The 16,795-nt window shown below is 40.7% G+C and overlaps 1 protein-coding gene across 5 annotated transcripts; it reads left to right on the top strand.

Moving 5' to 3' along the window:
* The first annotated feature begins 636 nt into the window (after positions 1 to 636).
* LOC310681629 (uncharacterized protein) lies at positions 637 to 9,475 on the top strand. Of its 5 annotated transcripts, XM_083449712.1 has the most exons (9): positions 637 to 825; positions 1,699 to 2,178; positions 3,249 to 3,295; positions 5,701 to 5,832; positions 5,941 to 6,065; positions 7,479 to 7,629; positions 7,810 to 8,200; positions 8,653 to 8,757; positions 9,102 to 9,475. In XM_083449712.1, the coding sequence occupies exons 7-9, from the start codon at positions 7,949 to 7,951 to the stop codon at positions 9,240 to 9,242; spliced, it is 498 nt and encodes a 165-aa protein (XP_083305838.1). In that variant the 5' UTR covers positions 637 to 825; positions 1,699 to 2,178; positions 3,249 to 3,295; positions 5,701 to 5,832; positions 5,941 to 6,065; positions 7,479 to 7,629; positions 7,810 to 7,948; the 3' UTR covers positions 9,243 to 9,475. The 5 variants fall into 5 exon arrangements, with proteins under 5 accessions (XP_083305838.1, XP_083305837.1, XP_083305840.1 ...); XM_083449711.1 differs by lacking the exons at positions 637 to 825; positions 1,699 to 2,178; positions 3,249 to 3,295 and adding an exon at positions 3,366 to 4,415 and having other exon boundaries at positions 5,111 to 5,832; XM_083449714.1 differs by lacking the exons at positions 637 to 825; positions 1,699 to 2,178; positions 3,249 to 3,295 and adding an exon at positions 3,484 to 4,299.
* Positions 9,476 to 16,795: the final 7,320 nt, after the last annotated feature.

Genomic DNA, 16,795 nt, shown 5'->3' with positions numbered 1-16,795 from the left:
CCTTGACTCACCGCATTATAAAAAGGGCTGCATCGCTTTTTCTCGCTCTATGTATTTTCACTCTAATAAACATCTTACTGTGTTTTCAGACGCTGACTCATTTCTGTTTATTAGTTCGATTAATAATGTGTTCTGAGTGCAAATGAACTATCCGAATTTGCAGAGTAGTTCTTGTCACGGCACCCCCCCCCCCATTGCTTTTTCATTTCCCAAATTTTAAGCTATAAAGCTATAAAGGTAATGTACCTGTATTTACTAGAGTCTAATGCACATCTCTCTCTTTTTTTGGCCAAATCACGTTGCAAAAATTAGGGTGTAAATTAGATTTGATGGCGTATTAGACTCGAGTAAATATGGTACAGTATACAGTGGTATCTCGCAAGACGAATGTGTATATTTATTAAGGGCTATGTAAAGTATCCAGACTTTGTACTTCTTGTACTTCTTAATGTATGAGTTGCAGCAAGGTTTTAACCATGCATTCTCCTCAAAGCTTGAGTTGTGAGCTCTGCTCTAGAGGTGATCTATGGAACGGCTCACTTGCATGTACGTTAAGGTTACCAGATTTTTTTCAATGAATCCGGAGACACTTATTGTTCACTACATACATGTGAAGTCTGGTAACCTTAGCGTATGTCCTCCATTCATTCCAATGGGACTTTGTGCTGGAGTTGCAGGCCGGCCCCATTGGAATGAATGGAGTAACTGCTGCAGCTGTGCAGTTAAATTCAGTTAGAGAGACCAACTGTCATTCTTGATTCTTGCCTCGTTCTTGCCTCATGATGTTGTTCAACTTTCTCTGAGACAGTATGTTGTGGTACGACCGTTTTCTTTATTACTCAAGCTTTGTTTGGCATAGACGTGAGCCGCTTACTTTGCTGAAAGAAAAGAAACTCTGCGTAAGAATGGTGAAATATCCTAAATGGAGTTATGATTGGGATACGTTGAGAATTCCCTGAGCATATTGTGAATACTGCAGCCGCAAGCAGCGTCTGGTCAGAAATGGGCAAAATCTGGACGTATGGCAGCCCATTTTTGGCAGTGTCATTTTCCCATCCAATTTCTTTCCGATTTTGCAAAAAGAAAACCCAAAAAACACTTTGGACAAAACTTTAAAAAGCTAAACAACTTTGCCTCACCCCACCACCAGCAGCTCAACAACTTTTCTGTTGTTGCTGGAATTTGACTTTTTGAAATATGGCAACCCCAGTTATATTCTGCTCTAAAAACAAAAAAAGAACATCAACGTTGTGCAAAGAGAAAAAGATGGAAATCTGCCTAGATTCCCTGAGTTGGCACAGTGAGGAGAAGCGCCTTCCTGGTTTCTTATTTGATCTTGTAATGTCCCACTTTTCCTTAGGATGTCCCTGTTTTCCTTGGAGAAACGTTGGAGGGTATGGAGTTATCCAACCCCAAGCCCTCTGAAGTCAATCCTGTATTGGGAAGTTTTGTTTTAACGTTTTATTATGTTTTTATATATGTTGGAAGTTGTCAAAAGTGGCTGGGGCAACCCAGTAAGATGTGTGGTGTATAAATAGTCAAATTATAGTTATGGAATGGGGCTTCCCTATTTTCATGGAGACAGGTTGGAGGGTATGGAGTTATCTGACCCCCATCCATCTGTAGGCAATCCTGTATAAGGAAGGGTTTTTTAAAAAATGTTTAATGTTTTATGATGTTTTCTTTACATGTTGCAAGTTGCCCAAAGTAGCTAGGGCAGCCCTTGTGGCGTAGAAACAGTAAAATCATCGTTATGGAATGGGACGTCCCTGTTTTCACCGGAGAAAGGTTGGGGGGTATTAAAGAATCCATTAAAAGTTTAGAAAATGAAATATCACTTAAAATGGCCGCCGGGATAATTTAGCATTTTGCTAAAGGAGGGGCAGGTCTCTCTTAGCAGGCAGTTTTGATTCCCCTCTTTTGGCTTCCTGCCAGTGTAGTCCAAGTTGCACTGACAAAGCAGCCTAGGGCTGCTTATAGCCAACCACAATGAAGGCTGCAGGAATGAGCCATGTTGTTTCCTAACCTGTGCAACAAATTCTCCCAAAAAGTTAGGCAGCCATCTTGCTGCAGCCAGGACTCTTTGCAGGCCTAATGCGTCCTGCTTTTTTGTTCCGTTTTGAGACTTTTCATTGTTAGAGGGAAGCAAAATGTGGGCTGTGAACCCTAGGGGACAGGGTGAGTATTGTTCTGGCCTAGTTTGGGCCCTAGACTTTGTGTGTGTTTAAATATTTTCTTTGAATATATCAGGCGGCGGGGTGGGGGGAATAATGGGTGCATGCCCTCTTTGGTTTCTGCCAGCTTAGCCCTGCGATCCAGGGCTGTGGGTGCCATGCAGTGTGCATGGCCCTGGCACCAAAATTTGTGGGTGCCCTTTATGGGGAATTTTGTGGGTGCTCGGGCACCTAGGGCCCCAAGGAGCTGGGACTTAGGCAACAGGCAGAACCATAGCTGTCAACTTTTCCCTTTTCTTGCAAGGAACCCTATTTGGAATAAGGGAATTTCTGTTTAAAAAAGGGAAACGTTGACAGCTATGGGCAGAAGGGGTGGGGGTGCAATTTCGTGGAAGGGTTGTGGTAATTTACACTGCATTTCTTTCTTTTTTAAAAAATAATTTTTATTAATTTACAACAAAAACAAATCATACATTATTTTCACATCCAAATTTTCACAAAATCTTTCTTTTCTGGACTTCCTTCAGCTTTTCCGTAAATCTTTCATAGTCATTATTAGTTTACGCATTTCTTATATTTGTATTGTCATTATTTAAACCTTTTTAAATTTACACTGCATTTCTAAGCGTGTCTACTCAGAAGTAATCCCTATTGCATTCAGTGAAGCTGACTCGCAGGTAAATGGGGTTAGAATTGCAGCCTTCCTTGTGAAAAGCAGATGGCGTTGAGGGGAAATCAGGACTGGGTTTTTAAAAGAGGGGTGGGGGGGAATCTTATGCCTGGTGAAAACTTAGTTCAACCCTTCCTCTTATCCTCCTCGCTTCATTTGTATGCCGCTTTTCCAGAGCTCAAACCGTGCTCAAGGCGGCTTGTAAGAGGAAAAGATTTACACAATCGCAAACATAACAAAAGTAGTCCTAAACAAAACACATAGAAAAGTATGCAACCAAACTGATTTCCACATTTAAAAATAAAGATACAAAAATTTAATAAATAATGGCAACCAGTGTGGATTTGATTTAAATCAGTAGTCAGTAAGACTTGATTTAAATATTTTTTTTCTTTTTTTTACAGAGACTCCGTCTTGCTGGTATAATCTTAATATTTACAAGCAGAGGAAGGTATCATTTTTGGAATAATAAATCTTCAGAGTAGTTTTTACAGTTATATCAAAAATTACTTATTTGGTTATACTATTAGAATTACATAGACAGATAATTATGAAATTATTGTGAGGTTTAATAAGTTAACTTTATATTTGGACAACGTTTCTGCTGTACTTTATTGGAAGGAGAAAAATAATCATTTCCTTAATAACAATTTAAACAATATATTTAACTAAAACAGTAACGTAATAGCATATGTATCCATGTTTGTTAACTAGTGTTGCTAATTTTTATAAAACAAAAACAAAACTTAGACTTGAGTTTTAGCACGAATAAAAAACTTAAAACAAATCCTTATTTCCTGATGAATAGCCTTTGGACTATAATGTAACTTAAATAGAAAACTATCTTTACAAAGATTTTTCCTCCAGAAGCATTTTATTTTAAAAATCTGATTTAAATAAAATAAAATATCTGATTTAAATAAAATAAAAATCGATTTAAAAAAAAAATAATCATTGATTTTTATCCACCCTCCCTGACAGCAACAAAAAACCCTAAACAATAGCTCTTCTCCCTTGCTTTCGTTTGTACACCTCAGATGTCTATTTGAAGAGTATTGTTTGCTTCTTACTGGAAGAAAATAGCTATAAATTGAATTCTTAAGAGTTGTGTGAGGGCTGATTGCAGTGAGGCAGCTGTAATGAAAAAGGTGTATTGCAAACACTTGTTGGCTCTCTTACTGCATCAAATCTCAGTTTCCATGAGCTTTACTTACAATGCTCAAGCTTTTGTTTAGACAATTAAGTTTGTAAGAAATTTAGGCATTGATGGGAAGGTGTGAGATGCACAAGCTCCATTTAGCTGATTTGAAACTGACCCTCAATTAAGGGAGTGCCTTAAGGAACTTGCACTGATTTTCTGCATATTCAAAATTCCTGACATTTTGTCCAGTATTTCTCAGCGTGGCTGTATTCCAGGCCATCTGTAAATTTCGCTTCAACAACACAGGAAAGGCTGTAAGTTCCATTGAACTTCTGAATAGAACTTCTGAATCTGGATCACTTTTTTATTTGGGGGGGGGGGTTGGGTGGAGGTGGGGAAACTCCACAATTTTGGGGTTTCAACAATTTTGGTGGTTTCCTGGTTTTTACTTTTTGAAATATGGCAACTCTGCCCTTACTGGTAGTTGAACAGTCTTAACTGTGAGGGCAGCAGGTATGTTGTGTTGTGCTGCTGTGCTCCCCGGAGACAGTTAGTCTGCAGCAGTTTAATCTGTGTAAAACGTACTAGCAAATTGAAAATCCCCTGTGGTCTAAACCACTGAGCCTCTTGGGCTTGCCAATCCGAAGGTCGGCGGTTCGAATCCCTGCGACAGTGAGAGCTCCTGTTGTTCGGTCCCACTGTAACTTAAGTTCCTCAACGCGACTGTTTCCCATTGACATTTCTTCCCTTGGCCTGCTTTTCAAAATTCCTAGTGGCTTGGCACCATAGGCTTAGGTATGAGATTGACACCAACCCTGGAGGTAAAGGTAAAGGGACCCCTGACCATTAGGTCCAGTCGTGACCGACTCTGGGGTTGCGGCGCTCATCTCGCTTTATTGGCCAAGGGAGCCGGCGTACAGCTTCCGGGTCATGTGGCCAGCATGACTAAGCCGCTTCTGGCAAACCAGAGCAGCATACGGAAACGCCGTTTACCTTTACCTATTTATCTACTTGCACTTTGACGTGCTTTCGAGCTGCTAGGTTGGCAGGAGCAGGGACCGAGCAACGGGAGCTCACCCCGTCACGGGGATTCAAACCGCCAACCTTCTGATTGGTAAACCCTAGGCTCTTGTGGTTTAGACCACAGTGCCATAACCAGGATTGTTTATTAAATGGATGTTTTGTACATAAGGGAATACTCATATTTACCTTGGGTACTATGTGAAATTCAATGTATTTTTCAAAACTTTTTTAAAAAAGCATTTTCACAGCATTTTTTTGATGTATGTAGATTCCACCTAAATGGATTTTACTTCAGGACAATTTCTCCAAATCTTTGTCCCAGCCAAATTTAGTCACACCCAGTTTTAAGTACTAGGTGCAATTCATTTCTGACCCGAAAGCTCCACCAGCTGTATTTCTGACTGATCGTAACCCTCGCCCCCTTGCTTTTCTGACCTCTTTTTCCAGTATGGCCTCACATAGGGCAGCTTCTTGGCCTAAGCCAGCCACCAACTCCTCTTTTCTGACTTTACTAAATTTACTCCACCCAAGCCATGTCCAGAAATACTAAAACCAATTATTATTTTATTACAGTTATTCTTTATTTAATTTGTATACAGTACTGCCCTTCATACAAAGATCTCAGGGCGATTCGTGGCATAAATACAAGATAAATGCACAAAATACGTAATGGTTTCTTTCTCCTCCTTCAGACCCTGGACTAAGCTTAAAGGTAAAGGTAATGGGACCCCGGTCATTAGGTCCAGTCGTGGCCGACTCTTATCCAGCTTCAGATAAAAGGTGCTGTAAAGTGCAGTGTACAAATGTGAAAGTAGATGGCGATGGTGAGCTATGGCAAATTCAATGTATTCCCCCTCCAAAAAAACCCCACACATTTTTTTTTTTAAAAAAAACATTTTAACAACATTGTGTTTTTTTAAATATGTGTGTAGATTCCACCCAGTTGCCAGAGCTCATTGTTGAGGAAGGTTGCTAAACTCACTGCGACATGTTCTCCATTGTGACACGTCCCCTTGCTGGGTGACTTGCCAGACATCTTGGGCAAGAGGGGAATAAGGTGAGAGAGTTATTGAGTTAGTGAGCCATTTTCTTAGGGGGTTACTTTGTCAGTCAGTTAAAGCAGTGTTTTTCAACCACTGTTCCACGGCACACTAGTGTGCTGCGAGATGTTGCCTGGTGTGCCGTGGGAAAAAATGAAAAATTTGAAAGATTTTTTTAAAAAATAAATCAAATTTTCGCTCACTAGGCGGGCGCCGGACTGTGTCCTGGGTATGGGGAGGGGTGGGGTTTTTGACCCCACGCTCGGCCAGCAGGGGCGCTGATTGGCGCTCCTCAGGGGACACCCTCCACTTTTCTGATGTCCGGGCTGTGATTGGTCCAGACACCAGCCTGGACCTATCACAGTAGGACATTATCTTCCGACTTCCTTCCCGCCCGAGCACAGTGTGCGCAGCAGCGGAGAGAAGAAGACATCGCAACTCGAGTCACCAGGAGGACCGGAGAAGTTGTCATTTTATTTCTCTTCAGTCTCCACTGAATGCCTTGACTGGGTTAGGGACCCTTATAGCTCAGCATCACTTGGTGGAAAGGACATGACTTTACAGGAGCAGGAGGAACTAACTGAACTGAGACAAAATCGTGGTTTCAAGCTAAGACTTGCTGATCTACCTTTGGACAGTTTTTGGTTGGATACTGCCAAGGAGTTCCCCCTTCTGGCAAACAAAGCTATTTTGACATTGCTCCCATTTTCCACTACATATCTGTGTGAGATGAGCTTTTCAAGCATGATTGCTATAAAAATTAAATACAGAGAGAGACTGAGAGCTGTTGACGAAGAGCTACGTGTGTGTCTTTCTTCAATTCCAGCCAGAATATCAGCTTTGTGTTCAGCCAAACAGGCCCAGGTTGCGCACTGAATAAAGTATTTTATAATTTTTCATATTTCTGTTTACTTACTATTTCATAATAAAGTAATTATAAAATACTTTCTTTGTGTTTATTTGATTCCTATTCAAGAGAATTACTTTATATATAGTCAATATAGGCACAGAGTTAAATTTTTTAACATTTTCTAATGGTGGTGTGCCTCGTGATTTTTTTCATGAAACAAGTGTGCCTTTACCCAAAAAAGGTTGAAAAACACTGAGTTAAAGCATTAGGCAGTTGTGTTGGTAAGAGAGGGAGGGGAAGAGATGCAGAAAGCCCCTGTATCTTTTAAAACGTAAGTAGGATTCTTTTGTGATTCTGCCACTATCCATGAAGATGTAGCACCACAGAGGACATTCTCTCTCCAATCATGGGTTGGTTTTGTTTTATTATGTATGATATGTTTTTATATGGTGTGTTTTTATATTTTATATGGTGGTTTTATGTTGTGGGTAACATATTATTATTATTATTATCAAAAGATTAGCCTTATAAAGTTGATTATTATTATGCTTCGAGCCTCATCTTTTCCTTTGTGGAGCAGTTCAAAGCAAGGCGTTTGCAAGTTTCCAGGGCCTTTTGAGAAAGATGTTCTTGGTGTAAAGTCCTGCTGGCCTGGAAGAGCGGAAAATCCTCGTGTTTTTTCAAGCAACCCAGTGTTCTGAGGACGGATGGGACTCGCTCTTATTCTTCAGGTGAGCGAACGATTCGTACTGGTGGGGAATTGTTCCGAGGCCAGTGAGAACCTGGCTAATGGGTTAAGAAGGAAGTCGCTTTCTCCTTTGAGGAGACTTCCATGGCACCTCTTTCAAAGAAGGGAGACAATCAATTCTCTCTTTTTTTACTTCTGCCCTTTCCCGTTGCTTCATCGACAGGGACTTTCCATTGTGGACCCGCTCGCAGTGAACCCCTGCTCGCTGGGAGCAAGAAGTCAAACCTACTGGATAGGACAATGGTCCGAGATTTTAAAAAACTGGCCGCAACTTTATTGATTCCTGGTGTAGGTTGGACAGGATGCAGGATAAAGAGTTGGCGAGGATAAAGAGTTGGCAAGCTTTCCTCTGTTGCCAGCCTAGGAGTTCCCCAACGGCTGACCGCCTAACCCCAGGCGTTGCTCCTAGGGGGAAAAGGTATTTGGAGCAATGGTCTGCAACAGCCCGCCGCCCACTCTGTGACTGGCTGAGCAGCCAATATGCCTTTCCTTTTCCTCTGACGGAACCCAAGAACAAGTCAGCCCTCAAAGGCATCAAGCCTTTCAGAGAAAAGGTATTGCCGCTACCTTCCTCGCTGCTTTTGAAGTGGAAGTCCAACACTGAGCGTCATTGTGGCACCTTTGGGCTCACCTGTACCTGCAGAGGCATTTTCTGGCACCCACAAGGTCCTTTCTCCAATCCTCCGGCCTAAATTAGGCTCAAAACCAGCATTCCGACAGGTGCACTCCAACTGCCTGTCAATCACTCTGTCTCCAAACGAGACTCCATCACAATTCCTCTGCCGTCCAGCATTCTGCTCCTCTTCTCTTAAAAAAAAAAAAAAAAAAGTTGTTCTGAATGCTGCAAATACTTCCATTTTCTTTATTTCGTGGGTGGGAAAACCCCCCATGTCACATCAATCAGTGGCCGGGCAGCATTTCCATAGGCTGCCTTTTAATATGTGATTTTTAAATTGTGTGTTTTGTTTTTTTTAATCTGATTCTGAGCTGGTTCTCCCTCTCACAGGAACCGAGAAGTTATATTTCCATTGAAAACATGAATGGCAGGAATCAGACAGCCAGCAGGACCTGTTCACTGCTGACAAAGGTGGCCAGACTCCTCAATCTGAAGGTACATCTCTCACATGTATTTATTAATTTGGAAAAGTCAACGTTCCTCTTTCTAGCCCCAAGAGGCTCTCAACTAACATGGTCCCAGGAAGATTCAGGTGGCATTTCCTATCCTCTTCCTTAATTTTGCCTTTCAACCCAATGCCTACTAGGGTGCAGGTCCCAGTGTTGTCCTCTGGGACGAGATTGGAGATGAGCATCTCACTCCACCTGAGTTGCAAGAAGGTCATCTCATGGCATCCTTACTTTGGCTTGCTTCTGCTTCTATGTTGTACCCATTATCTGGTGTGCATTTTTGGCAACGCAAAAGGCGTGTGACTTTCCGTTTTCTCATCTCTACTGCAGGTCATTGTCTCTCTGGAGCTGTCTGACCCACACCATAGATTCAGAGGAGGTAACCTCCAAGCCATAAAAGCAGAGAATGACCCAAGACGACTCACTTTCCATAAAGCCATCACCTGTAGCCACAACTTAGCTGCCACATAAGACGAGATATGAATCTCCAGGCTGAATCCAAGTGTTGTGTGGCAGCGGAGGGACCAAAATTTGTTGATTTTGTTGTTCTTGTTAATAGTAACTGTTTTCAGAGTTTGTAGGATGGTTTTTTAGGGCTTGTAGTTTTTCGTATTCTATCACATTTTTCTCTTGTGGGAACACTCTTTGAGAGCTATTGAGCTGTGAATAATGAATTTGCAATAAATGAATGATGAATAAACCAATCACTCATGGCTGATTGACTGTAGGAGTATAAGAGAAGGGATCTATCGCTGAGCCATGGTAAAATCTTTGCTCCTAATGCCTCTGAGTTTACATGGGATCACTCTGCAGCCCAGATACATCTTTAAGGTGAGTAGGCAGAAAGAAACTTGGATCAGTACACGGAGAGATCCAAGTGTTCAGAGCCAGGGTGGAGCCAACCATGAAAGGTAGATAAGAGTCTTGATTGCTGCATTCCACTCTTTTACAGGAAAACACAAAAGGCAGTTTGCTGAGGGTGATCAACGGCGACAAATTCTTTGAGCATTTACAGCGTCACATTTTGAACTCACTTTTTGCAGACTTCCTGCATTAGTCAGCCACCAACTCTCAGCCTAACCTTGCTCACATGGCTGTCGTGAGGATGTAGAATAGGACTGCCATACGTCTGGATTTTCCTGGACACTACCGTGATTCAGGCAGTAGAATGGCATCTGGGCAGATTTCTGCTGAATCGGCAAAACGTCCAGCAAAAACCTGGACGTGTGTGTGTCATTTTTTTATTTTAAAATCCATAAAAATAAAGCCACCAAGCTTAATAATTTGACCCCCTACCCCAAATCAAATCACTGAGGGGGGTTGGATGAGATAACCCTTGTGATCCTTTCCAGCTCTACAATTCAGTGATTCTGTGAAAATCAGTTCAGTTCTAAGGCAGTTTCAGTTGGGCTGATCATTGCATGTTTATTTAGATCCATAAGTACCACTTAGGTTCAGTTCAGCTTCCTCCCCAGTTTAGTGTGCACAAGACGGGTAATTGATTCCAAAAAGAAGTTATTTTAGGCCTGTAGCTACAAGAGGGTGGGGTTAAAAAAAGTTTTTTTAAATGAATCCAAATCCAGTCTTCATTACTAGGCAATTTGAAAATATAATATTAAAATTGCAATTACAGAAAATAATGTGGGGAGGTAGGAAATGCAGAAATGCAAAAGTGAAAAGCATTGTTTTTTTAAAGAAAGCATTGGTTTGAAAAGTGTTGGTTATAAACAACTGCAGTAAGTTGAAACATTGCTTGGTTCAGGATCTGATTGAGGGCAAGAGTGGAGCATCTTATGCAAGCTTTTAGTCTGAGTTTATTGCTGAAGCAACAGCTCTTACCCCTGGTCCTAGCTACAGTCTTCCTGGCTTGGGGAAGTGGGCAGGGGCTCAAGGAACAGAGCCAAGCTATTGGCAAACAAACAGTTCAGTCGGCTCCCACTTCTTCCTTTTGAAAACTTTCTTGACTTGAAGTTTCCTGCACGCACACCTTAATATATTTTTGGCAAGGGTTTTTCTGTTCATCCTGTCTTATTGATGCTGTGATGTCATGTTTTAAGCTTGCTGCTGAAAGGATTCCATTCCCTCCAGAATTTCTCAGAGGAAAATAGGGACATCCTCTTCAACAACAACAACAACAATAATTAATACTTTTTATTATTTATACCCCACCCATCCAACTGTGTTGCCCCAACCACTCTGGGTAGTTTCCAACATATAAAAACGTACCATACGGTAATTAAATATTAAAAAAACTTCTCTACATAGGGCTGCCTCCAGATGTCTTCTATAGGTTGTCTAGTTACTTATCTCCTTGGTTGGGGGTGGGGGTGGGTCACATAACTCCATCCCCTCCGACATTTCTTGGATGAAAATAGGGACCTCCGACCATACCCTCCAGCATTTCTTCAACAAAAATAGGGACGTCCTAAGGAAAAGCGGGGCATTCTGGGATCAAATCAGAAATTGGGATGGCTTCTGTAAATCCAGGACTGTCCCTGGAAAATAGGGACACTTGGAGGGTCTGGGATTCACTGAGAAGGCTCTTGCGCTTTTATGTCAGTGGATATATCACACTATTCTGCCTCACTTACTGATTTTTAGTGCTTGTATTCCGGTAAACCATTTCAGTAGGTCATCGCTCAGAGAACATTGTTATAAAGCAAACATGCATATGCTTAGTAACACCTAAACAGGTGTTATAGCATTTATTCTTTTAACCAGGCCAAAGACCAACATAACTCAGGGCCATTTGTAATCATCTTTTTTAAAAAGTTGGTTTTCCAACAAAATCTGAACTCTGCAAACTTTATATGGTATCCAAATCCAGCCACTTTACACAGCTTCCTCTGGTTTTGCTTAATGTTTTCGGCTGCGCTTGAAGTTTCCAAAATGTAATCACTGTAGAAAACAAGCAAATGTAAAGATAAAGAAGGTACATTTTATCATATGTGGTGGGAATGTAAGAAAATTAAAAATTATTGGGAAATGATATATAATGAATTGAAGAAAATGTTTAAATATACATTTGTTAAGAAGCCAGAAGCATTCCTGCTAGGTATTGTGAGAAATGAGATAAACAAGAAAGATAGGAAATTATTTTTGTACGCAGTAACAGCAGCGAGAATATTGTTAGCCCAGAAATGGAAACAAGAAGAACTACCAACACTGGAAGAATGGAGAATGAAAATGATGGACTTTGCAGAACTGGATAGAATGACAGGAAGAATTAGGAATCGACGAGATCAGAGATTTATTGAAGAATGGGAAAAATTTTCAGAATATACGCATAATTTAGGTGAAAAACAAATAACGCTTGTAACGTTTAGCGAAGCTTTGTAAAAAAGAAAGTTAAAATTATGGATTGAAAGCAGATTTAATTTAAGAAGTAGATAAGAACTAAGAAATGTGTGGAAAATTGAGAAGGGAAGGAGTACCAGCCAAGTTGAGGGAAGTCAAAAAAATGAGAGAATGGTTTTATAAATTGTTTGAATTGTATTAATTTGTTTTATTTGTAAACTGAATAAAAATTATATTTAAAAAAAAAAGAAAACAAGCAAAAAACCGAGAAATTGTGTAAAGTGTTTTGGACTTGCATAATATGCACATGTTGCAGAATTACTTTTCTGTTTTCTCTAGTCATGGGGCAGGACATTTGGGTACAGAGAAAGCAGTAAATCCTCTGAACAATAGGAATATTATTTGGCACGACTTCCGGCTCCTGACATTTCATTAAGCAGAAGTGGAATGGTCTGAAGCTTGCTTTTCTTAAAAAAACGAAACAACGAATCTTAGGATATGAAATCTGCAGATACTTTCCATACCTTACAAACACCTCTGTGAATTTTGAACATATACCCAGCTCCAAAAAACACACCTAATTTCCATATGTATCTTTGATTTGGTCCTTCTGCCAGTGTTACAAATTTGTCCTCTGTCAGCACGGGAATTTGTCCTGCTAAAATGAACTAAATTTGCTATGTGATGTTCATAGGAAGGAACAAAATTTGCCTGAGAGCACATATATTTTTCACCTTATACTTGCACAGGGCTGGGGGTTGGGGATGGTACAAATGGACAGTAAAATCCTCCAAAAGAATTCTTAAACTATGTCAGGAAACTAACCATGGTATGAATTATTGATGTATTTAAACTAGGGTTGCCATATTTCTAACACTGAAAATCCAGACAGAAAAGTTGTTGAACTTTTTCAGCTATTTTTATGGGGAAACGGCAAAAATGGCACTGTCAACATAGGGGCTGCCATACGTCCAAATTTCCCCAGATGTATGGCAACCCTAATTTAAAACCCTACCCCCACTGCCTCATTTGCTATGGCAAGCTAATTGTTGAAACAAATTCTTTCTACACATTTCAATGACTTATACCCGATTCTTTAAAAAGAGCTATTAACTTTGCTTTATGAAGCTTGTGCAAGTTGTTTCTGAAAGGACGCATAATTCAGTGTTTTTTACCAGAAGAGGCAGAATGAAGCGTCTAACTGTCTCACACTAATGGTGATACATATGAATATTTGCACGCTAAGTAATTAGTCTAAAAGCTACTGCTTTGCAAAAGTACTCTGCCTGAAACAAACAAACAAAAACAACAAAGTACTCTGCTTGAAGAGCTGGTTTTCTTTTTAAAAAAAAAAAAAATAGCATACACCAGTGGGCAATATTTCAGTATTTTCTTGTTTGAAGTGTGCATTATATCAGGCAATGTCAATGTATTCACAGTGAATTCATTTACTGACCATTTGTACCATGCCTAACAGCTGCCTTACACTTTAACCTAGATCTTAGGCAAGCTAATAAAAAAATCGTGGCTTTTGGGCGTTTTGATAAAAAAGTATAAGCTCAGCAGCTTGGGGGTTTGTCTAAAATAAGCTCAGCAATTGGGAGGGGGGTCATTTAAAAAGCTCAATTTTCAGGGTGTCCATGTTTTTACTTTTTTGAAATATCGCAAACCTAGCCTCCTGGGCAAGTATGAGGTGTAAAATGTGTGTTCTCATGCAAATCTCGTTCCCTCCAATGGCCACACCAATTTGTACATCTTTAATTTTGTCAAGGTTGGGGGGGGGGGTTCACTAAATTTCAAGACCTGCCTACCAATCCCATTTGCAGATGGGAAAGAATCCCACCCCCGCCGTCCTGGTTAGATTAGCTAGTGACCCTGGAGGTTTCACCTTATGTGTGTGGCTTGTTGGGTCATCTCTTTAGTCATCTTTGTGCAACAACGGTTTTCCTGGAATTCTAGGAGCAAGTGAAGATGTGGCAATACCACAATGGACGGAAGCAAGACATTCTGGCCTACTTAACATGTACAAGGTGCTCCTTTTATTTGGGCCCTCTGTGAGAACCACTATTTGTGCTCCCACAGCTAGGGTATATTTTCTTCTCCATCCAAAAACAAAAAAGGGAGCAGTACTGACTCCTCTTTTTACGAAAACACAAAGAAATTGAACGTTTTTGAGCTATCTCTGAGGCAAATTCGCAAAAACGACATGGGCTGCCATACACCCTGATTTTCCCGAACGTTTCGCAGATTTCCGCCCAGACACTGCTTGTGGCTGCAGTATTCTGGGTATGTCCTGGACAGACGGCAACCCTAGAAAGGTCTTGAAAGTAATGTTGACTAAAAAAAACCAGAAGCTTTTTGACTAGGCTTAAAAGGAGAAGAAATACCAAGAGACCTAAAAAGACTGTTTATGTATGCGACAACAGCTACAAGAATGTTGTTACGAAAACAATGGACTATGCAGAAATAGCAAAGATGACCGTGAAGATCAGACACCAAGATGACAAAAAAATTAATCAAGAAGGGGGGAAATTGTAGAATACCTTAAAAACCACTGTAGTTACTTAGAAACATTAACAGGACTGATACAACATTTATGAAGCAAAATGAACTAAAGTAGTAAATAAGGAGATGACATAGAATGGATAAATATAATTATATGCAAGAAAAGGGGGACGCAGGTGGCACTGTGGTCTAAACCACAGACCCTAGAGCTTGCCGATCGGAAGGTCAGCAGTTCGAATCCCCATCACGGGGTGAGCTCCCGTTGTTTGGCCCCAGCTCCTGCCCACCTAGCAGTTTGAAAGCACACTAAAAAGTGCAAGTAGATAAATAGGTACCGCTCTGGCGGGAAGGTAAACAGCATTTCCGTGTGCTGCTCTGGTTCTCCAGAAGTGACTTAGTCATGCTGGCCACATGACCCGGAAGCTGTCTGCGGATAAACGCCAGCTCCCTCGGCCTATAGAGTGAAATGAGCATGCAATCCCAGAGTCGTCCACAACTGGACCTAATGGTCAGGGGTACCTTTACCTTTATGCAAGAAAAGAGGGTAAAATATGGAAACCCAGTACTGTATATATGAAAAATGTTTGGAGTGTATGGAAATAATGTTAATATAAAAAAACTGAAAATATTTTTTTTGAAAGACGCTTCTGTATTCCAATAACATTGGACTCCCAACAGGGCTGGAAACACACATTTTTTCAAATAGGGGAGAAAAGAAAGGGGGGGGTGTTTCAAAAGGGTAAAGAACCCCAAGGTTCTGAACTGTTTGCTTTTGCACTTGAGTTTCTCTCCTTGGGTTAACAGCAGCCTCACAAATCGATACACAGAGCTCACCGCCTGAAGGTGGGCTGGGGAGAGATGGAGGAGAAAAACAGCAGAGTGTATGGCTTCAAGGCGCAGAAAAAGAATCCCAAGAAAGAGCCTATTGTTTATTTATTCTAGTTGTGCAGATGGAATTTAGATCCACAACAAAGGGGAAGCAATATAGCAAGTTAGCCAGAGAAAGCCCAAGTTACGAAAACCCTCTCTTTAAAGCTGAATTGCTTTAAATAGGGTTGCCACATGCCCTCTTCCCCCCGGATCTTATCCAAGCTATGAAATCAAGATGAATATGCTACAATCACCGGTTTCCCAACCCGAACTCCACAGAGCAATTTAACCTTTACCAATCTCCTGTAAACATCTGCCGACTTTAAGAGGATGATTAATTTTAAAAGCCGGCTACTGCCAACACGAAGATAGCTCTCTGAGTGTCAAGTAGAGATTTAATATTTTAAGGGGGAAATAAATAAGTGGATAAGGATAAAAAGTACCGTTTCTGGCAGGCAAAAGCTCCAAAGAATTAGTGACACTTAAGGAGTTTACACACAAATCTTGCTCTGGGATTGTTTTAGAAAGCAACCAAGTGTGTTCAGAATATAAGATATCCTCACTGCCCCTTTTAAGAGATACTTACTTCCGATCACAGGGAAGAATGTATATTATATTGATTGCAAAACTTCTAAGTGAAAAACATTGCAAATAAGGGCCCCCATTCTGCAAACCAGTTGTCAATCATACGCATATAATCTGTCTGCGTCCCCAGTTCTGCCTTCTGTGAATAGAAAGGTCCCTTGCTTCTCTCAATGAAACATTGGATTGTTACATTTCAAACTTAAATTAGACCTCCATACAATATTCTCTTTTTTCAAATCATTTTCATTATTTTTCCAAATTATTGCAAATCAAAATAAATTAATTTAAAATCAGGTCCTGTTGAAACATATGTCCAAGATACACACACACACCCCGTGTGCGCTGCTTCGTTTCTGATTTAGTGTTCCTCCTTAGAGACAGCACCTCTGTTACGTCTTATAAATATAAAATTCCAGTTCATATTTTAGGCTTAAGAGTCAGAAGGTTGCAATCTGGAAATGTGCATGTATTTGGACCAGATGGGTCCCTCTGTACTCTACAGTTGTTTCCTGTTTTCATTGGGATTTTAACGATCCTTTGCAAAAAGATCACACCAGTCTTGTAAACTAAGTAACCTCACAACTCCAATTCAGAGAAAACCAGTTGCTGTGGAATCTGAGGCAACTAACTCCCCCCCCCCCCCAATCCTCAAGGCTGTGGGAATGTTCAGGGAGGCAGGAGAGGATATATTGATTGTTAATATCCTTCCTAACTTGAGTTTGCAAGTTCATTTACTTAGCAGAGTTTACATTCCCCTTTTAAATGCA

This window comes from Podarcis tiliguerta, assembly GCF_965153285.1.
Source record: "Podarcis tiliguerta genome assembly, chromosome: 7".
Taxonomy (NCBI): domain Eukaryota; kingdom Metazoa; phylum Chordata; class Lepidosauria; order Squamata; family Lacertidae; genus Podarcis; species Podarcis tiliguerta.
The sequence above is the reverse complement of the archived record's forward strand: the minus strand, read 5'-3'. Positions and strand labels throughout refer to the sequence as shown.

What these genes read in the sequence shown, in the direction of transcription:
- LOC310681629 (XM_083449712.1), top strand. Translation starts at nt 7,949, where the DNA reads ATGCAGGATAAAGAGTTGGCGAGGATAAAGAGTTGGCAAGCTTTCCTC. An exon ending in TCAAGCCTTTCAGAGAAAAG is followed by an intron (nt 8,201 to 8,652) that starts GTATTGCCGCTA and finishes TCCCTCTCACAG; the next exon opens with GAACCGAGAAGTTATATTTC. An exon ending in CCAGACTCCTCAATCTGAAG is followed by an intron (nt 8,758 to 9,101) that starts GTACATCTCTCA and finishes TCTCTACTGCAG; the next exon opens with GTCATTGTCTCTCTGGAGCT.